General features: G+C 42.3%; 1 protein-coding gene across 1 annotated transcript in view; it reads right to left on the bottom strand.

Annotated features, from left to right (window-relative positions):
• Positions 1–22,862, bottom strand: part of IRAK1BP1 (interleukin 1 receptor associated kinase 1 binding protein 1) — a 248,032-nt gene that overhangs the window by 59,391 nt on the left and 165,779 nt on the right. The window contains exon 3 of the mRNA XM_044073630.1: positions 17,444–17,574. Coding sequence (XP_043929565.1) covers positions 17,444–17,574 — 131 coding nt within the window. The remainder of the gene's footprint in view (positions 1–17,443; positions 17,575–22,862) is intronic.

Here is a 22,862-nt window from a genome sequence, read left to right as displayed (position 1 = left end):
GAAGCTTAGCAGAATTGACTTCCTTGGTGGTTAAGAATATCACAAATGTGAATAGAACTAAAAGAAATATAAAATCATGAGGATATATTAAGTTCCGTTAGGAACTGAGAGACAACCCCATCCCATATAACTGCCTGTCCTCTATGTCTTGGAGACCTACAGAACTACTTAAAATGGGAGGTGAAAACAACAGCCTTTCAGACCCTGCTCCAGCTTACAGTGACACTGTTATCCACTCCTGACATGTTCAAGAAGTCAGCTCCTCACTTGTCATAAATGAGCTGGCTGCAAATGTAGTGTGCAACTTTATTATTTATTTTACATTTGGCTACCGGGAAGGTCTGACTGGACATGTATCCTTTTTCAGCGGAGGTCCGGGGAAAAAAACTCCACATATAACACCAATTAATAAAGTACATTTTACAGGTACATAAGTTTGACACTGTACATTTTGCATCTAATAAAAATAGGACAATAACATTTCAAATTGTATATCAACAAAGGTGGAAGCAAACATGGTACACAACACATGTATGAAGATAAAACACATTAAACTGTACAATCAAAGCAACATTGAGTATGATATAGTATTGTAAAAACTACAAAGTGTACATCAGATGTCCATTCTTAGTAGAAGGAATGACAGCTGAGCAGGAAAGAGAGGAAAAAGAATGGGACTTAGTGGAAGGAGTGACAGCTGAGAGGAATGAGGAATGAGGCTTGCCAGATACAGGGAGGTCACCCACCTAAAAGTAAAGGAAGGATGTTTGACCTGGGTGTGGAGGATGAATCAGAGAGCTCTTCTAGCCTGGGGAGTCACAGTTACAAATCCAATTGGTCTGTAGGTGCATTTTTAAGATTTCTTAAACAGAGTTAAGGTCTTAGTGGCTGATATGTTAGTGGGCAAGGAGTTCCATATTTTGGCAATGAAATTAAAATAGAGGGAAATACCTGTGCTGTACTTTAGCCCAAAGCCCATGTACATGCTGAAGATCAAGTCTGACATGATAAGATACTGCATAAGATGAGAGCACATCCACATTTCTAGGATTTTGTAGAGTGGTAACAAACATTACGGGATGGTAGTAGTTCAAAGTAACATATTTGTGCAATGCCACAGTGACTATCTACTTTGAAATAGCAAGGTCATAACCTTTTTTTAATACAAACATAGATATGGAATATGGTTACCTACTATTTTCAAGAATTTATTGGGGGATTATCCAAGGCACGGAACTTAAGAAGATTATTGTACACTGTACTTACAGAAACTGAACATATAGTAAAGGATGGACAATTATGGTTACGGGAGATCAAAGATGAGCAACTCTGCGGCTGACAAGAACCTTTTTAGAAAGTCATGAAAATGACATAGAAATAGATCAGCAGTCTCAGGATTACTGAACTGGGTGAAAGTGTTGAGTTATGTCCAGGATGAAGTAGCTGGGTGACACTCATAGGTAAGTACTAGGCTATTGGCCCTAGGGCCTATATAAACCTAGCCAGACCGTACCCTGGCTTTTGCCACCCAAGAAAATTATTTTCCTGTGCCCCTGTCAAGCAGAGCCAAAGAAGTGATCCCTGGGGTGAATTTCCTATCTCCCATCTAATCATCAAGATTTTTCTTGAAGAGTGCTAATGAGGAGCTTTGTTTGATATAGATAGGTAGTTTGTTCCAGAGTATGGGAAATTTCTGGGACAGGAATCTATCCCTCCAGCATGTTCTGTCTCATCCAAAACCTTTTGATGTCACATGTGCAGATGCTAATGTTTGAAACAGTAACTGTTTCAGATTGATATAATAACTGTCTTGATTGTGTTGCACACCTCTTTGACTTTGGCTTTGTCAGAAGCGAACTACATTTTATGAGAAAATGCCTGCAGAAGATAGATCTGTGCCAATCACTATTTTATTTCAGGAGTAGCCTAATAGTCTAAGGCATGGGAGCCACACCATGCAGGCCACTCAGGAAGGTCAAATTAAAATGTGATATTACCATATCAAGAGGGATTTGGAAAAACAACTGGTGGAATGCAGTGTGTCATTAAAGAAGAGTCCTTTTTTTCCAATTCATCTACAAGCAGAATCTGTTTCCTATGCACTTCAGCATAATTCCACACTATATTTGGTAAGTTATCAATTAATATGTGTGACATAAAACGAAGTTATGTGCTTACCATAATGTTCCATCTGTGTTGTCAGTCTTCATTTATCCTTCATGTGTGGGACTCGGTTCCAAGAGGTCCGACTCCTGGAACCAGCTTGGGTATTGCAACAGCTCGCGAGAACCAAAACTCTCAAGCTAAGTCCCTACCCAGAATGCCGCTCTCTAGACTACCCCAGATCAGGTTTGCAGTTATAAAGGAAGACAGGAAAATAGTCTTATAACAATTGATGAGGCTATGTCCAAGGTCATATATGAAATAACAGATAACCAGGACTAGAGTCCATTCCTCCAAGAAGTCTGAAGGGCAGGCTGTCGAGGAAAAATGAAGATCAACAACACAGATGGAACGTTATTGGTGAGTACATAAAATTCTTTATCTGATGTTGTCAATCTTCATTTATCCTTGACATATGGAACCAAGTCCCCAGCAACATTGTATCTTGGGAGACTTTATGGAAGGATATTCTTGAGCACCATAGAGCCAAAGAATGCTCTCCCCTGGAGACCAGATCTACCATGTAATAAGTGATAAAGGTATATGGAGTAGCCCAGGTTGCTGCTGCACATATTTCATCCATGGAAGCTTTTGAGTGGAGAACAGAAGACACAGCTATTGCCCTTGTAGAATGCACTCTCACTAGGGCTGGCAACTGGAGGTTTTTCTTACTGCAGATGAAGCTTATATATTCTCTTAACCACTTAGATAAAGTGACCTTTGAAACTGGTTTATTCATGGATGGACCTGAGAAAGAAACAAACAATTGGTCCGACTTCCTAAACTCCTTGGTTCTGCTGAGATAAAATGCAATTGTCTGTGAACATCTAGTAAGTGTAAACAATATTCTCCCTTGTTAGAAAAATTAGGGAAGAAGACTGTCAAATCAATAGATTGACTAATGTTAGTTTCTGATACTACTTTTGGAAGAAAGGATGGGTTGGATCTTAGCGACACCCTATCCTTATGAAAAATCAAATTTGGAGGTTTTGAAGATAATGTATGAATCTCTGAAATTCTTCTGTTGGATGTAATGGCTATCAACAGAATGGTCTTCGATGAAAGGAACTTCAAGCCACAAGTAGCCGCCGGCTCAAAAGGGGAATGGACCAAGGACTGTTGAACCATATTAAGATTCCAGGGAATATGAGGGTCCCTATAAGGTGGTTATAACCTTAAGATTCCTTTCAGAAAAAACTTTTCACCACCTAAGGGAGATTAACGAATGCTCTTCAAAAAGCTGTCATGGAAGTTGGAAATAGCAGCTAGTGGAACTTTGATGGTAGAAGAAGAAGCTCCCTGTTTGAAAAGTGTAGCTAAGAATTCTAAAATGTTTTCAACTGGTGCTGAAAAGGAATCAATTCCATCATCATGTGGCCAAACAGAAAATCTTTTCCACTTACTGTGGTAAAGCTTCCTAGTGGAAAGCTTATAAGAAGCCAGCAAAATTGTTTGAACTGGAGAGGATAGGTTATTTTGCCTGACGATCAATGGAATTGGAGGAACCAGGCTGTAAGCTTGAGGTTTTTCAGAGTGGGGTGAACTAGTCCCTGTGGATGGGACAGGAGAGTAAGGATCTGGGTACAGAGTCCATGGATTGTGAAGTAGGTGAGGTCAAAGAAAGGGGAACCAAACTTGCCGAGGCCAGAATGGAGCAATGAGAATCACCCTCCTCTTCAACCTGACAGCTTTCTTCAAGAAGTGAGGTATTAGTGGAATGGGGGGATAGGCATAGAGCAGTCCCAAGGGCCAATCATAAAGGATAGTGTCTCTCGGGGACTCTCCCTGAGGAGAGATTTGGGCAAAGTAGCTGTTGCACTTGTTGTTCAGAGGTGATACAAATAGGCTGCAGCAAGGCATGGAAAATCTCCTTCACCACTCTGGGATTGAGAGACCACTCGTGAGGCAGGAGTATGCATTTGCTCAGCTTGTCTGCTATCATGTTCAAGCTCCTTGGGATGTGCACTGCTATTAGAAAGCAGATGGAAGAGATCACCCATTGCCATACTCTGAGAGCGTCTTGACAAAGGGGATACTTGGTTCCACCCTGTTTGTTGACATACCAGACCACTGACACATTGTTTGACTGAATCACAATCGTTCCTAGAGGAACGGCAGCTTGGAAGGCTTGCAATGCTAAGAGCACTGCCTTCAGTTCCAGAACACTGATATGCAGATTGGCCGCCATCGGGAACTAAGTGCCTTGGAGTGTTCTGTCCAAATAATGCCCATTCACCCCATCTAGGAGGCGTCCATGGTCATTATGGCCTTGGGTTGTTGTGAAACAAATAATTGGCCTAAAAGAATTTCCTCTGATTTAATCTGCCAGGATAAGTCCGTCTTGCAAGCAGTTGGTGATTTAGATGAGATGCATCAAGGGAAGAGTGAGGATAGACCACTGGGAGGCTAGAAGTCATGGCAGAAGTCTTATGTGAAATCTTGGTAGTGGTACCAGTGTGAACCGATGCCATGGATCCTAGAGCTTGTAGAACCAATACAGCAAGTACATTGTTGTTGGAGAGAATAACTTCCACCTGGGACTTATCTGCAATCTGTGAAGAGGAAGGGAAGCTATGCAAGAGGTTGTATTCAGGCATGCTCCTATAAACTCCAATTGGTGAGTTGGACTTGGTTGGGATCCATATGGTTCACCATTATACCTAGATGAGCACAAGTATGTAGAATAAAATCTCTTGTCTGTTCTAGTAGATGCCTGGTGGGAGCAGTGACAAGCTAGTCGTCTAAACATGGAAACACTAGGAATTTGTGCAGTCTCAAGTGAGCTGCTACTGCTGCCATACACTTTGTGAACACCTGGGGGAGCTGTGGTGAGATTGAAGGGCAGAGCTCTGAATTGATAGCGACCATCTCCCAGCTGAAAGTGGAGGAACCTTCTGGAGCACTTGTCCATTTTTATGTGGTAATACACATCCTGGAAGTCTATAGAGCACATCCAATTGTCTTTCCCTATGAAGAGGAGAATAGACTGAACTGTGACCATCTGGAATTTTGTCTGTTGAACACACTTGTTCAAAAGGCTGAGATCCAAAATTGGTCCCCTGTCTTTTTTGGCACCAAAAAGAACCTTGAGTAGCATCCAAATCCTATCTGGTCTGTTGGGACTTCTTGGATGACTCTTTTTCTAGCAGCTTTTCATTTCCAGAGCTGCCTGAGCCCTCTGACCGGGTGAACACTGGGGATTCTTCTTCCTGTTCTTGGAATGAGAATGAAGGGAATGCAGTTATCCTCTGGCAATGACTCTTAGCACCCATGTATCTCTGGTTGTTTGTCATGAGGCTAGTGAGTACTTGGGGTAGTCTTCCCCCGACTGCCTCCAGAGGTAAGCAATCGGGCCTCCCTTCAGGAGCGCTAGTAGGGTTTCCCTGAGAAGGAATCTCTGGAACCCTGATTTTGTGGGCCATTTCTGCCGTGAGGTAGGTGTCTTCCATTGTAGCTCCCCCCCTGCCCCAAGGGGAGTCACTGCCACATGTGTCCTGGAAAGGCCCTTGGGTTTTCTTGAACCACATTTTTCTGCTCCTCTGATTCCTGGAGTAGGAGCGTTTGGGAAGCATAGAAATGTATGCCCACTGCAGACAGGGTCTTTCCATCCTTTTCACATCTGGCCAAGGTATCTCTGACTTTGGGGCCAAAAGGGATGATCCATCAAATGGAACATCGATGAACAAAGACTTAAATAGCTTCTCTAATTCATACAAGAGCATCCAGGCATGTCTTCTTATGGTTATCCTGGAATTCACTGCCCTAGTTGTCCTTTCAAATGCATGTGTAATGAGCCTCATGGATGAGTTAGAAATAGATTCCATGATGGCAAGTTGGGAGGCTACTTTAACCTGTACCTCCTCAGAGACAGCTCCTGCAAGGCTACCTGAGAGCTTCTTGATCAGATCCCCCTGGAGTCTGGTGAAGTGTGCCATGAAGTTCAATGACTGTAAGGCAAAGATCAAAGAAGTATACACATGATACCTGAACCCATCCATCCCTCTGGACTCTGTTAGGGCGATAAACATGGAAAATCTCTTCTGCAAGCTCCTTCTTCATGGTTGCCGCAACCATCATAGCATCTACTGCTAAACTCTTGGCCCAATACTGATGGTACTCTGGCACTGAAAGGATTTTGTCTGGTTGCCTGGGATTAGCTCTACAGAATCAGAGGCCTTCCATGCCCGCTTGCCCACTGTGCGATCAACTTAATGAGACTGTCAGTAGGAAGGGTCACGCAAGAGGTAGATGGGTGAGCACTGAAAGCTTGCAGGTACACAACTCCTCTGAGGAAGGGTCTTTGGGCCTCCAGCCATCCCTCTGCTTTAGTATTTCAAGAAAGTCTCCAAAGGTGATGCCTTCTCTGGGCAACTGGAGGGAACCCTCTCCGTCATCAAAGTCTGTGTCCCCTGTGACAGATTCCTCTGGGGAATCCAGGCGTTTCCTTTTACATGTCTTTTGGGGCACCTCATTGGTGGAAAATACTGTGAAGGACTCGGAAGAGATAAGGTCCGATGCAGGGGTATCCTGCAGCTTCTATGCTCACTGTCCGGGCATGGAGGTTGGTGGAAGCTCTGGACGAGAGAGAGTCCAGGGAAATGCTCTTATTGGGAAGGAGCCGGCTGAGAAACTGCAGAGGCCAAGGCCCTCTCCATGACCTGGAAGACAGGCCACCCCAAAGGGATGAGAGCCCAGAACTGGGAAGGACAACCTCAGAACCATGGTCCCACCCCGCTCTTTGGAGACAGCCATCAAGGTTGAAGCCAAGGAAGAGCCCACGAATGAACCAGTGGAGCTATGACCCTGGGAGTCTATTGGTTCCAAAGGAGTAGAGGAACTCAGGGCAGACACTGGAGCTGAAGGCATAACATCTGTCGGCAATGGAACAGCTGGAACTGGGGAAATCAAACTCATGGTCTCTAACACCTCAGTGGAGGTTAGAGGAGGAATGTCTGGTGGAATGCTTGGAAAGAAAGTCCCATCTCCAGGAGGGAGTGAAATTTGGGAATACAGTGAAAGACCCCTAGCCACAAGGAGCTGATCTACCAACCTCACAATGTCAACTTCTCTCAAACTCCTAGAGGAACGGACAGAGAATACTGAGGGGGATTCTGGTCTCTCTAAAAAGGGTCTGGAAGATGTCTCACAAAGGGATCTATTGAGGGGGAATACTTAGTCCTGGGAAATGAAATAAATCCTGGTTCCAAAGGTACTGATGGCACCGTAGAAGGAACCAGTTCCAAAATTATGGATGGCACCATAGAAGGGACTGGCACAGATGGAGAGGAAGTCACAGGAATGGTCAGCACCATGGTGGTCAGCACCAAAACCTGCGGTGCAGAACTGGTCACTACAGCCGGTGCCGATGAAGTTGGGTCCATATTTTTTTTGGCAGTTAACTTTGGTTCAGCAGAGTGTGTGTGAACCAAATATTTAGGTTTCTTGTGTGTCAGAGCTAAAGGGGATGCTGGGGAAATCAGAATTATTTTTGGTTTTTCCTGTCTCACCTTTAGGAGTACCTTGGAGAGGAGAGGCAGTGGAGGAAAGGCATATACTGATAGGTTTTTCCAGTTGAAAGATAAGGTGTCCACTTTCCATGCTTGCCTGTGATAAGTCCTTGTGCAGAATCTTTTTAGTTGATAGTTGTGAGGGAAGACAAATAGATCTATGTCCGGGCATCCCCATTTATTTGTTATCATGCTGAAGATTTGTGGATCCAGGTGCCACTCGTGGGGATCCATGAAGTTTCTGCTTAGTTCGTCTGCCAGAGTATTGCCCTTTCCTGGCAGGAATTGTGCCTGCAGATGAACTTGGTAAGTCAATACTGTGTCCCATAAAGTCATAGCTAGTCAGCAAAGGGGGTAAGAATGCGTGCCCCCCTGCTTGTTTATGTACCACATGACCGTGGTATTGTCTGTCTTTATCAGTAGTTGTCCCAGATGAATTAGGTCCTTGAAGGCTGTCAGGACATTCTGAACAGCTAGCATCTCTTTTTGATTGATATGTAGATGCATTTGATTTGAGGACCAAGTGCCCCAATTTCCTCTTCCTGCCATGTGGGCCCCCCAGGCATAATCTGATGCATCCATTGTTAGGTTCTGCCTGGCTGGGGGAAGTGAGAATGGCTATCCCTTGTTTTGGTGACAAGCCTTTGTCCACCATCGAAACTCCTGTTGCAGGCAGGGAATGAGAGTAATCATTGTTTCCAGGCTGTGGCACTTTTTAGGTACCATTGAAGTTTCCTTATATGCAGTCTTCCATATGGAATTAGTAGGATGCAGGATGCCATGAAGCCCAAAGCCTGCAGAATTTTTCTTGCAGATAACTGGGCCTTTGTTGCCATTTCCTTGAAATAGGTAGTCAGTTGCCTTTGTTTGTCTGGCATGAGATAAGCCATCTGGGCAGTTGTATTTAAGCTTGGACCCAGGAATAATATTTCTTGAGAGGGTACTAGTTTTGATTTCTTTTCATTGACTGTGTAGCCTAGGCATGTTGGAAGTCTTTTCACAAACGCCAGATGCTGTAGTAGGATGTCCTTGTTCTCTCCTTGAATGAGGCAGTCATCCAAGTAAGGATATATTTGTATTCCTCTTTGTCTGCAGAAAGCAATTACTGGTGCCAGGCAGTTTGTGAAGACCCTGGGCGTAGTAGATAAGCCAAAGGGCAGTGCAGAGAATTGGTAATGCTTTGAACCAGCCTTGAATCTGAGGTATCTTCTGCATGATTGTCTGATTGGGACATGCAGGTATGCCTCTTTTAGGTCTAAAGTGACCAGCCAAGCCTTTCTGCCCAGCATGGGCAGGAGCTGCTGTAAGGTCAGCATCTTGAATTTTGGTATTTCCAGGAAAGTGCTTAGAATAGATAGGTTGAGTATTGGTCTCTATGTTTTGTCCTTTCTGGGTACCAAGAACAGTGTCCCTGCTCTTGCTGTGGCACTTGTTGAATAGCCCCCATGTCCATGAGGGATGAGACTTGTTTTTGAGCCTCTGCCCATTGATTTTTTGGCAGGTCTGGCCAACCGTGTGCCCTTGGCAGGGTATGGAAGTGAAACTTGTAGCCTTGTGACACTATGTTTAGAACCCATTTGTCCTGGGTTATAATGTGCCAATTTTGAGAAAAAAGTGCTAATTTTCCCCCTAAGGGTGCTGTCAGTAGATAAGTGCTTGGTGCTGGCAGGGGGAAGTCATTGGGACTGCTTACTGTATGGTTGTGATTTGTCTTCTCCACTTTTGGAGGTAGAAGCACCCCATTGCTTAGACCTGTACGAACCTTGCGGCTGGGATCTGCCTCTAGGGTGCCTGGATCTGCCCCTTTGAGGTCTGTCTGACACTGGAAATGTACAGTTGTGTACCTACCATAAATGTAGATGTTCGAGTGTATTCACTGTTGCAATCATTACAGTTGGGTTATCCTGCTGGCAGGCTACCCACAGTAGGCCTGAATTCCAAAGACTAGGTCCGGCGTCGGTTGCTGTCACCTCCTCCCTGACATCAGTGCACCAGGGGTATAAAAGATGCAGCAGACGCCATTTTCTTCAGTTTTTCTTGCCCCAGATGTCAGCTGCCCCCAAAAGGGTAGGCTAAAAATATGTCTATAAAGCATGCATGCCACAAGTAACAAGTTTCCTTCATCTACACGCAAATACAACACATAGGTTGTATAGAATAGAGAAGTACAGATATGGTCCAGCAAAGAAAAGGGAGATGGTGGTTGGGTAACCTGGACTGCAACAGTGAATATACTCGAACATTTACATTTATGGTAGGTACACAACGGTACTATGTTCATCGTGTTTTACTGTTGCAGTCATTACAATTGGGTTGAATCCCAAAGCTAAGGTTGGGAGGCTGGAACTAAATAGAACTAGGAGCGGCTATGAGGCCCTGCAGGACTGCAGTGGCAAAGCCTGTCCTGGATTTGGAGTAGAGTGGTAAGTGGTAGTGCTTTGCAAAAGTGTGCACTGAACTCCAGGTTGCAGCCTCTAAAATGTCTTTGGTTGGCACTCCTCTGAGGAAGGCTGCTGAAGTGGCTGCTGCTCTGGTTGAATGTGGCCTAATGCCCTTAGACACTGACTTGCCATATTGAGAATAGCATAAACGAATGCAGTGACCTATCCACTTGGAAATAGTCTGCTTTGAGATAGCCTTTCCTTGTGATCCTGCAGCATATGCTACCAGTAATTGCTCAGTCTTTCTGAGAGCTTTGGTTCTGTCCAAGTAGAAGCCCAGTTTTCTGTGTATGTCCAAAGAATGCAGAAGTTTCTCACCCTTATTCTGCGGGTTTGGATAAAAGTAGGCAAATGAATAGTTTGGTTGAGGGCCACACTGGACACTACCTTAGGCATAAATGTGGGGTGTGTCCTTAGAGAAACCCTATCTGGATGAAAAATGATAAAAGGTTCCACAACCATGAGTGCCTGTAGCTCTGAGACTAGTCTTGCAGAGGTTACTGCTAGGAGCACAGCAGTTTTTCATGATAAAAATTTTATGTCAGCTGTAGCGGCTGGCTCAAAAGGAGGCAGAGTGAGTTTTTCCAAAACATAATTGAGGTCCTATGCAGGTATTGGTGATCTCCTTGGAGGCCGTAAGTTTTTGGCTCCTCTGAGGTACTGCCTTAATAAAGGATGAGAAAAAATAGGTGGCTCTGTATTGTAAAGAGCTGAAATGGCAGAGGCATGAATCTTAATTGATGATAAGGATAGGCCTTTGTCCATCATCTCAGTTAAGTATTGTAAAATCTGAGGGATATTTGGAACAGTCATGTTAATTCCTCGTGCCTGGTTCCAAGCACAGAATCTCTTCCATTTTTCTGCATAAGATTTTCTGGTACTGGGCCTCCTGGCCTCCAAGATGACATCCATCATTGCTTTAGAGAGAGGTGTGTTTTGAAAAGCTACATTATCCGCCATGCTGCCAGATTTAAAGTCCTGAGTTGGCTATGCAGGATCTGATTGTTTTGTTGGGTCAGCAAGTGAGGAATTTTAGGTAATGCCCATGCTGGGCATTGAGTCAAGTTCCTGAGGATTGGGTACCAGTGCTGGCGGGGCCAGTCTGGGGCAATCAGTATCATTTTTGGCTTCTCTTGTCTGACCTTTAGGAGTACCTTGGGGAGGAGAGGCAGAGGAGGAAAGGCATATACTGTTAAGTTTTTCCAGCTGAAAGATAGAGCATCTACTTTCCATGCTGAAAGATAGAGCATCTACTTTCCATTCTTGCTTGTGATGTCCTTGCGCAGAATCTCTGTAGTTGGCAGTAGTGAGGGGAGGCAAATAGATCTCTGTCTGGGCATCCCCAATTCCTTGTTATCATGTTGAAGACTTGTGGATCCAATTTCCACTCATGGGGCTCCACGAGGTTTCTGCTTAGTTTGTCTTCCAGAGTATTTATCCTTCCTGGCAGGAATTGTGCTTGCAGATGTACCTGGTAAGTCAATGCTGTGTCCCACAAAGTCATGGCTAGTCTGCAAAGGGGGTAAGAATGTGTGCCTCCCTGCTTGTTTATGTACCACATGACTGTAGTACTGTCTGTCCTTTATCAGTAGTTGTCCTGGATGAAGTAGGTCCTTGAAGGCTGTCAGGGCATTTTGAACAGCTAACATCTCTTTTTGGTTGATATGTAGATGCATTTCGATTGCGGACCATGAGCCCTGAATACAGCTTCCTGCCATGTGGGCCCCCCAGGCATAATCAGATGCATCTGTTGTCAATGTCTACCTGGCTGGGGGTATGGTGAATGTCTGCCTGGCTGGGGGTATGGTGAATGGCTGCCCCTTGTTGTGGTGACAGGCCTTTAACCACCATCGAAACTCCTGTTGCAGGCAGGGAATCAGTGTAATTATTGTTTCCAGGCTGTGACAATGTTGAGACCAAACACTTTTTAGATACCATTATAGTTTCCTCATATGCAGTCTTGCATATGGAATTAGCAGAATGCAGGATGCCATGAAGCCCAAAGCCTGCAGAATTTTTCTTGCAGTTAACTGGGTGTTTGTTGCCAACTTTTTGAAATAAGTAGTCAGTTGCCTTTGTTTGTCTGGCGTGAGATAAGCCATCTGGGCAGTTGTATTTAAGCTTGCACCCAGGCATATTATCTCTTGAAAGGGTACACGTTTTGATTTATTTTCGTTTACTGTGTACCCTAGGCATGTTAATAATCTTTTTACAAATGCCAGATGCTGTAGTAGTATGTCCTTGTTCTCTGCTTGAATAAGGCAGTCGTCCAAGTAAGGATATATTTGTATTGCTATTTGTCTGCAAAAAGCAATTACTGGTGCCAGGCATTTTGTGAAGACCCTGGGCACAGTAGATAAGCCAAAGGGCAGTGCAGAGAATTGGTAGTGCATTGAGCCAGCTATGAATCTGAGGTATCTTCTGCATGATTGTCTGATTGGAACATGCAGGTATGCCTCTTTTAGGTCTAAAGTTACAAGCCAAGCCTTCCTGCCCAGCATGGGCAGAAGCTGCTGCACAGTCAACATTTTGAATTTTGGAATATCCAGGTATGTGTTTAGAATAGATAGGTCCAGTATTGGCCTCCAGGCTTTGTCCTTTCTGGGCACCAAGAAAAGTCTTGAGTAAAATCCTTGTCCCTGCTCTTGTTGTGGTACTTGCAGAATGGCCCTCATGTCCATGAGGGATGAAACTTGTTTTTGTGCCTCTGCCCATTGATTTTTTTGGCAGGTCTGGCATACCGTTTGCCCTTGGCATGGTGTGAAAGTGGAACCTGTAACCTTGTGACACTTTGTTCATGACCCATTTGTCCTGGGTGATTAGGTGCCAGTTTTGAGAAAAAAGTGCTAGTTTTCCCCCTAAAGGAGCTGCCAGAAGATAAGTGCTTGGCGCTGGCAGGGGGAAGTCATTGGGACTGCTTTCTGTATGGCTGTGATTTGTCTTGTCCGCTTTTGGAGGTAGAAGCACCCCATTGTTTAGACCTGTATGAGCCTTGGGGCTGGGATCTGCCTCTAGGGTGTCCGTATCTGCCTCTTTGTGGCCTGTCCTTCACTGGAAAGGACCAATTCTTTGTAGGACAGTGTCTGCTAAATCTTGGAGGCTGTACCTGTAAGAAATCCTTGACTGTTTTCATAGATTTGGCTTTGTCCTCCATTTTCTTCAACACCTCTTCTGCTTTAACACCAAACAAGGTATCATGCTGTAATGGAGCATCTAGTAATTTTGCTTTAACATGATCAGGCAGATTCTGTTCCTTTAACCAAGCATGCCTCCTAATGACAGAACCCGTAACAGCAGCTCTGCAGGAGGCCTCCAAAGAATCAAAACCACATTGTAAAGTATGCTTTCCAACTTATTCAGCTGCATGCAATAAATCCTGCATTTCTTTATTTTATGCACATTCAGAATTTGTCAACATTTTCTGCTTAAGCAGTGACATAATGTATTGCTGATATTTAAGCATGTGAAACTGAAGTGTCAAAATACTTTAAAGCCCTTATAGCCAAGGTAGCAGAAGTGTAAATCTTTTTTCCCCCATCTGTCCAGTGCCCCGGAATCTCTGTCAGAGGGGGCAGGGTTTTTTGCAGTGGAAGCCTGGACCACCCTGGGACCCTGAGAGATATTTTCTGGGTCAGCAGCAGGGTTTTTAAAAATAAATTTGTGGGAGTCTGGGACCCTGTAGTATCCGTCTGGCTTAACAGAAGTTGGAGGTAAGGAGTCTGTAGTCAGACTGGACTCTGAAAATACATCATCTACAATGTCTAGCACAGGCGGAATAGCCAGGGGCCTGTGCTGAGGCAGTAAAAGAAAGTCTCTGAGCCTTTTCTTAGATTCTGAATAATCTTGGCTCTCCCAGTGGAAATGCTCCCTCATGGTATGCAGTGTTTCCCCAAAAGAATAATCCTCAGGAGGAGAAGCTGAGGGGATAGATTCTTCAGCAACAGAATCCCCATGAGGAGAAAGAGAGTATTCTTGATCAGAAGAGGAATCAGATGAACTGGAAACCTGATCTGAAGATTCACATTCTATCTCTTGCCTAGGCCTCGTCAGGAGGGGGATGAGAACCCCTGATCAAAGTAATTAGGTTTTCGGCCATTTTCAGCATCTGTTTTTTAGGCATGGAGGCCTGTCCATGGGGCTGTTGTTTCTTTGTCTTTAAAGCTGCTTTAGTCTTTGCCTTTGTAGCTGCAGTAGTTTTAACATATAATTGTGTAGGCCTGAAAACACCCTCAGAAGCCGATGCCTGCTCAGCAGCTCCGGACCCATCTGAGAGAATGGTTTCTGAAGGTCCAATAACGTCAAGGGCTGCGAAAGCACCTCACTGAGAACTGGCGAACCAGTGACTGGCCTAGAAGAAGCCTCGTTGTCGGTCTTGGACCTCGGATGCCTGTCCTTCTCTTTTTCCTTGCGTTTTTGTAAACTCCGGTAGTCGGCTGTTCCGACGGCATTATATAATTAAATCTTCTGCCAAAGTAATGAAATGCAAAATCGTACCGATACTTAATAGTGCGTTGGTTAAATTTAGCACAAAACTGACAATTAGCAATGTCGTGGTCAGGGCCTAGGCAAGGAATGCAGTAAGAATGAAAATCCTTATGAGGTATTTGCTTTCCACAAGAAATACAATTATTAACTTTTTCTGACATCGGTCTGGAGCAAGAGAAAGTTTCCCCAACGCGGTACTCAGCTTTTAAATGAAGACTTCGGATCTAAAATTCGAGCATGAAAATCTCAGGAGTCGGCCGACCGGCACTTGCGAACTGCTTCTGCTTTGGGCACCGTGCGGCAAGAAAGACTGAAGAAAATGGCGTTGGCTGCATCTTTTATACCCCTGACGACCTGACATCAGGGAAGGGGTGACAGCAACCAACGCAGGACCCAAGACTTTGGAATTCAGGCCGACTGAGGGCAACCTGCCAGCAGGATTACCCAAATGTAATGACTGCAACAGTGAAACACGAAGAACATCACTCTCTGCACACACACTGGAAAGAAGAAAGAAGGAAGTAAGAAAGAGGAGGAAAAAGGCTACAAACAATGGTTGGCCAGAACTACCAAGAGGTAGGGCATAAAGGCATAGAGCTACCAACAATGGTAGAAGAGATACCACAAGGTAAAATGGTAGATGGTGCACTCACTCACCAAAGAGAAATATCTGACTACAACTGTAACAGAGGAAAACTACCAACAATGGTAGGGAAGAACACTGAAGTGTAAAGGGAGAGAATAGTAAAAGCAAACAGAAGATGAAAAGTTAACTGGGTAGGTAGAAAAGATTTAACTAAATTTTGAATAAAAATAATGAAAGTACACTTAGCTCAAGAGAGTTTAACTGACACGTCTTATGTAGAAGAGCAGCAAATGAGATCTGAGGTAATCTAGAGAGGGGCATTCTGGGGGGGTAGGGACTTAGCTTGAGAGTTTTTGGTTCTCTCAAGCTATTACAACAGCCAATTTGGTGCCAAGAGTCAGAACAGAGTCCCATACATCAAGGATAAATCAAGACTGACAACATCAGATCTTCAGTTAGCAGAATACTGTGAGAGGAGGAGAACACTAGACAAGAGTGTTGTCCTGAACAGAGTGGATGTCATTGATGGTCACAGGAGTTTCACTTTGCTTATTCCATACAGATGCATCATACCTCTCAACCTTTTATGTAAGAAATCTGGACAAAGCCAAAAATAATATGGGGGGAGGCAAAGGTCCAAAATCGGGGACAAACTGTAAATACTGCTCTTATAAACTTAAGAAAATTGCTAGAATAATAGGGTTTGCACTCACATGAATGTTCTGAATATAAGTCTGAAACTCCAATGTCTGTCATTATTTAATGACTTCAGTCTTTAATGATTTGCCAGAAAAACATCAATTTTTATTAGGAGCAGATCAAATATATAAGGGAAAAATCTGGACTGTCTGTGAAAATCTAAACAGCTAAAATGTATGACATGGAAAAATGGGTGAATGAAGCCATGAACAGACTGCTTACAAGCTACACTAATATCACTCAAAATGACAAGTTGTGAGGTTACATTCACTGACTGCCAGTGAAGGATGTTTTCAGAAATGAATTAATTAATCTTGGGTAAAATAAATAAGAAAGCCAAAGAAGGAAGTTTGACCTTGTTGATCCTCACACAAACTGAGGTGATTTTACAATGATTGGAATAAGGAAGAACTTCACAAAGGAAACGGGTAAGGATATCTTCCTTTGTGAATTCTATCACCTCAGTAAACAACACCCAGGAGAAGTGAGTTTGGAATCGTTGTTAGTTTATTCATTAAGGATTCTGAGACTGACATAATACATGGTGGTAGAAGTAAAGTCAACAGTTAAAGATGCAAGCTTTATTTCTCATATTTCTACCATTAATATGAGCTATTTGCATTACTCTTTCATCAGTGATCCTCTGTAAGCTTCAGGGTAATGTTAGTAAGCTGTGAGTTTGTTTTATACACTTCTCTTCACACACAGTTCTCTGTGCGTTTGCCAAGTTCTTTTTAGTTTGATTACATATGCGTTTGCAAAGAGACTTTTGCTTTCTTATACTCTTAGCCCCTATCAGGGTGAAAAATCAGACTGAAATAAGAGGAATGCTAGGTTGCAAGGTAAGGTATGCCAGCAATCAGAATTCTGATAAGAAATTATAGCAATGTAAAATGGTTTGCAAAATCCTAACTCTCCTAATGACTGAAGACACCCAGTTGTGGCAGGATATGTCCACAACAGTATAATATACAAATTACTTGTCAAATTAATTCACTACTATGTATCTGCTCCATAGGTACTGTAAATTAATGCACAGCATACTTTGAAATAGGGTGAAAGGTGATGAAGCAGTGAGTACTGCTGTCTCCTGGCACATGTCCATTGTGGTTCTTGGCACTTACATGTCCATTGTGGTTCCTGTGTGGGGTGCCTTCTCTGCACAGTCTACATGCTTCCCCTGTAGCTGTGTGGGTTTCTGCCAAAGCTCTACTTTCCTTCCACATATCAAAGGCATAATGCATATGAAATGGTAACCTTATAATCTGCCCAGTGCCCATTGTTGAGTATGTAGAGTGTGTGTGGTCTTTGATAACCCTGCAACCCAAACAGGATCAGTCTTCTGCCTTATGTCTGCTGCTTGCCAGCACAGGCTCCAGCTCCCATATAATGATGAAAATGACAATGTAGGTATCATAAAATCAGTGCACAAATGAATAAATACATTGAACTAACCAGAGACTTGGTGGAGTGATTTATTTTGTCATATCAAATTATATACAGTATTAGTATTCAGTAATATTTGCTCACAAATACTAGAATATTTTTAGAATATAACTTACTTTAGGTTCTCTGATGCTTCTGCTGTGAGATAGAAGTAAGGAGGGCTGATAACAACTGTACTGTCCAGTTTCTCAACCAGCAAATTGCAGACATTCTGCATTTTTCCAAAATCGCTGAATATAACACCAACCTGCAAATGAACACAAATGATTGATTACAAGTACCTGAAGAGTACTGGCAAATGTAGAATACAATCAGAATTATAGCAACATTAAGACAAATCAATGCATGTTTATTTACAGAAGGATGCATATTTAATTATGTTAATGGTTTTGTGTACAATAGACAGCATCTTAATTGGTCTGGATATCTCACAAAAACTATTCAGCAATAAAATCAATCAAGCACATCCAGTGTGTTTTTTTGTGAAGTCTTTGTGTACTCTGTGTCTCTGTGGGTTTTCGCTACTCCAGCTTTCTTCCACATCCCAAAAGTATGCTCCAGGAGAACTGATGATCCTCCAAGTTGCGTGTGTGTGTGTGTGTGTGTGTGTGTGTGTGTGTGTGTGTGTGTGTGTGTGTGTGTGTGTGTGTTTGCACGTGTGATTACAGTAATGGGCTTGCACTGCACCCTGATTTGTTTTGCTGGGTTGCAGCCAATTAGTACTGGGACATGCACTGTTTTCCCCAGAACCCTGAAATGGATTAAGTGGATAATCGAAAAATGAAGGAATGAAAAAAATATAATAATTCTTCTAGCAGATGCAGATTTGCCACTGACAATAGCCTTTGTTAGTTATTACTATCTGCCTTTTCCTTTGATTTCTTGCTAAGGGTCTCCTACCAAAGATAGTCAGTCTACCTACAAACTAAAGCAGACCAACACACTTAGACACTCATTCTCCAGGAAGGCAAACCCTGCAGCAGACTGAAGGCACTGGGCCATGCTGGATGCTTTTTTTTTCTTTATTTAGCTCTCACTACAACAACAAACTCGTCTGTGAAACTGGAAAGGTACAGTGTATATGCATATGTTTTTTTTCTTTTTTTTTTCCTCCTATTGCCTGCCAATTGTCAGCTTCCCCCTTGACTAATGGACCCATTTGTTGGGACAAGAGTTCAGTCAGGAGAAGCTATCATTCAGGCAGACAGTGTAAGCCAGAAATATATCACAGGGGTTTTGTTCCTAAAATTTCCATAATTTATATCAACATTTTATATTTATTTATTTTCACTTATTCACAAAGTAAGCCCACTGGATCCAAGTGTCCCTTTTCAGGGGCGTTTTACAAGCAGTATTTGGTTAAGAGATTTGCTCAGAGTCATACAGCAGGCAAATGGAGGTGGAAGGAATCAAACCTTTTACCCTTAGCTATAAGAAGCAGCTTGTTAACAGCACCAATCCCTAATCTTGTTAATCTTATGCACTGACTAGCTGCATTCTATCAAACTTTGTTTGTGAGACTAAGAATTATGACTAGGACCCATGTTAGGATGAATGGCTCTGAAAAGCAGAACAAAGATAATTAGGGATCATACATACGAAACATAACATGTCTTGAGTTTGCACTTTAAATGTTTTTTTTTTATGGTAGCAGCTGACTTAAGGGCAGCATATTTTAGAAGAGTCAAAATATTTATCTTTTATGTTTTTATCAAGTAGACATGAATATCACGATATAAGAGTACCTGTTTTTTAGATAACATTCAACTCTTATGGTAGTAAAGATGTTCATAATGAGGGAAGACAACTTGTATTGCAAAATAAATAAATAAATAAAATGCAAAGCATCCAAACAGTTAAGAGTAAAAAGTACAACTTAGACTGATATGACATTTTGTTACTTGCTGTTTAAGTATGGTTGGACATATGAAGGTGGAAGTCGCGAGGAGTACTGAGCTTTTTATCTTGCCTGTATCTAACTTTTAGTTTGAAATTGATGTTACGTGTAAAAAGATCACATCACAAATAAAAGACTACAATAGGAAGGACCTAAAGACAGAACCATGTTGTATACTGCAGTTAACAAGAATGATGGAGAGCAAACCACTTTTTACAGTTCTGCGTGACCAGTAACTGAAGAAGTTTCTAAAACAACTAATACGGTTACTAGAGAAATTAAACCAAATATCTGCACACAAGGTTAAAGCCTTTCAAGATGACAGCTTTAAGAAGATTTCTTTCACTAATGCCTTTTTAATATAATTCTGCACACCAAGCCAGTTTGTGTTGTAGTGCAATCTAAATACCGAAATAAAGTAATGACTATATTTATTCAAGAATTAATGACTCATATACATTATTTCTGAGATATAGTCATACCTCTCAACTGTACTGAATTCCTTGGCAAATACCGGTTTTGGGGGCAAAATATTGGGGGTGCCACGAATTCCTGTGTGGCCCTTTTAATTTCCAAACTTCGGTGCACGCGATGACGTCAGTAGACTGGACTGTGTGTGCGCAGTGCACACAGCTTTATTCCCAGTTCAGCTCTCCTCCAGGTAAAAATAGTAAACTTATAACCGATGAACGGGCAGGCTGCAACTTTATGTGATTACTGTGTGTGTAGTGCACTTACTTAACAGAGAAACTGTGTTTATTGTGTGCACTTGAGAAATGAAACTGTCTGTGCTTTCATTTTACTTATTTTAATGGCTGCAGGACAAGCAGCTTTATTTATTTAACGGTTGTGCGCACTTAACTTATTTAATGGCTGCAGGACAAGCAGCAGCTTTACATTTGTCTATTGGCTACATTTGTTTATGTGTGAGCTTTACCTTTCATTGTGTGCACTTAACTTATGTAGTGGCTGTAGGACAAGCAGCACCTTTACTTATTTAATGGTTGTGTGCTTTCATTTTACTTAACCCGCCTTGTCTCATTATAAAAATGCATACCTTTGCTTTCAAATTTTCTGCATTGCCACTCGTACAGATAACTGAAAAGGAGTGACCTCAATACACCCCCGTATTTGACATGTCTGGAATTCATCATTTTTAGCTAAGTGTGCAACAGTTACTAGTGCTACCATTTTTACACTTTTATTTAGTCAACAGTTTACTTGTGTTACTGTGTTCAAGACGCATTCTGAGTCTATGTGATTGGATTACTAACCCGGTATATCATTACTTGCCAGTGGTTGCTTGTCCCTCATTATTCAGTCAGAAGTCTTATTGCTGCTAGACCGTTCCATTTACAGGCATATGTTTATTTAAGCAGAGAGTGGCAGACTTCTATTGATTTAAGCAGAGTGCCACTCCATTTACCTCCGACATCTATTTATTTATTTAAGCAGAGTGGTTGCATAACTAGTCCGCTCAAAAACTCAAATCTAATCTAAATTTAAGCAGAGTGCCACTCTGTTTAGTGTGCGTGTGTGAAATGGAGTGCCGCTGGTTGCAGAACTTCTATTTATTTAAGCAGAGTGCTGCTCCGCATATGTGTGTGTGTGTGTGTGTGTGTGTGTGTGTGTGTGTGTGTGTGTGTCTGTGCAATCCTAAAGCAGGGGTCCAGGGAAGTAAATATTGTAGGAAAAAATATCCAGGGAATTGTTTTGGCTAGGCTTGTATAGGCCCTAGGGCCGATAGTCTAGTACCAACCTATGAACTGTACATGTGTCCGTTCGCTTGCAGAAAGTGGAGTGTGTGCTGCCAGTTCGATGTCCAGAGCAGAGCTATGAGCAGAACTGTGTGTGATGTAAGCATTAAGCAGACTGGGAAATTGCAGATCTTCTATTTAAGCAGAATGCCACTCCATTTAAGACATCTATTTATTTATTTAAGCAGAGTGGTTGCAGAACTAGTCTGCTCAGAAATTCAAATCTAAACACAGTTTGCTTGCAGAACATGGAGTGTGTGCTGCGGCTGCTGCCAGTCTGAAGCAGAGCTATTTATTTAGTGATTTAAGCAGAAGACCGATATTTATTTACCAATTTGAGCAGAACTGTGATTTAAACATTAAGCAGAGTGTTTATTTAAGCAGAGTGCTGCTCCATTTAAGACATCTATTTATTTATTTAACTCACTGCATCCGAGTGACGCCTCCATGTGTATATGCAGTTAACTCCTACTGATGTCTCTAGGTGTCAAATATTGCATGTTCATATTTACATCAATAATTCCAAAACCATTCTATGTACAAGGTTTTAAAAGATTACATGTTAAATCTTACACAATGGAAAACTTAACTGCATTAACATTTGACCTCTGTCTAGTGCAGGTGAAAAGGATATTAACTGCTATTTTTATTATATTAATTTGTATAGATATAATTTTCACAGTTTTCTAAATATCTCAACCACCAAGTAACACAGACAGAACTCCTTAGCCTCATATGAAAGCTCTCAGCTAGATGAATAAAATGCTGCTGACAGTATGTGTATAACTTGAGTGGTTGCTGAAATATTGTAAGTTGTTTACAAAATATTGCAAACATAATAGTTACTGTGTTTACCGTGACTAATAAAATTCCATTTAATACATAGAACCTAAAGAATACTATCACTATAACAATAGTTTGCGATGAAGAGTTTGCCATTATACTTCTTTCATAACCCCTATGGTTCCAGAGATATGAACATTTGTTTGAAATGTGAGGGCGTACTTTGATTCTGTCAAAAGGCTTAGGCTCTGCCCATTGGAAGTTACAGTGCAAACTTCCTGAGCTCCCCTGGAGTGAATGAGTTAAGCAGAGTGCCACTGGTTGCAGAACTTCTATTTATTTAAGCAGAGTGCTGCTCCGCATGTGTGTCTGTGTGAAATCTAAATGTGTGTGTCCGTTTGCTTGCAGAAAGTGGAGTTTGTGCTGCCAGTTCGAAGTCCAGAGCAGAGCTGTGAGCAGAACTGTGTGTAATGTAAGCATTAAGCAGAGCCATAACTATGATATTTATTTACTGATTTGAGCAAAACTGTGATGTAAGCATTAAGCAGAGTGTCGCTCCGTTTACAGACATCTGTTTATTTAAGAGTGGTTGAAGAACTTACTTATTTAAGTAGAGTGCCACCGGTTGCAGAATTTGTGTGTGTGTGTGTGTGTGTGTGTGTGTGTGTGTGTGTGTGTGTGTGTGTGTGTGTGTGTGTGTGTGTTTTAAGTTTCTGTCTTCCTAGCTTGTCTTTCTATTTTTCAGAAAAGGCATGGTAACAGAAAACATTTTACTCTAGCAACTTTCCAAGATTATACAAGCAATGTTTAAAATGTGTCCCTGTTTTTTTGGGGGCCTTTGTCCCTCCCAATACATTTTGTCTTTTTCCAGATTTCTTGGGCTGCATAGTTCTTCAGAGGGGGAGAAGTTTAGTGCTACTTAGGCTAAGTCTGTTAGTGTTAGTAGCACAACAGGTGGAAAACCTGCTTTTTGATGCAGAAGGCTGTGGGTTCTACTCTCACAGTATGTAGATGGACTGTTGATGGTGTATTGTGTTGCACTTTTAAAGGGGGTAGATACTGCAGTCCTGAGAATATCCTCTTTGGCAGATATACCTA

The sequence above is a fragment of the Protopterus annectens genome, chromosome 1.part1, assembly GCF_019279795.1.
Source record: "Protopterus annectens isolate FY-2018-M chromosome 1.part1, PAN1.0, whole genome shotgun sequence".
NCBI lineage: Eukaryota > Metazoa > Chordata > Ceratodontiformes > Protopteridae > Protopterus > Protopterus annectens.
This window is presented reverse-complemented; position numbering and strand designations above follow the sequence as displayed.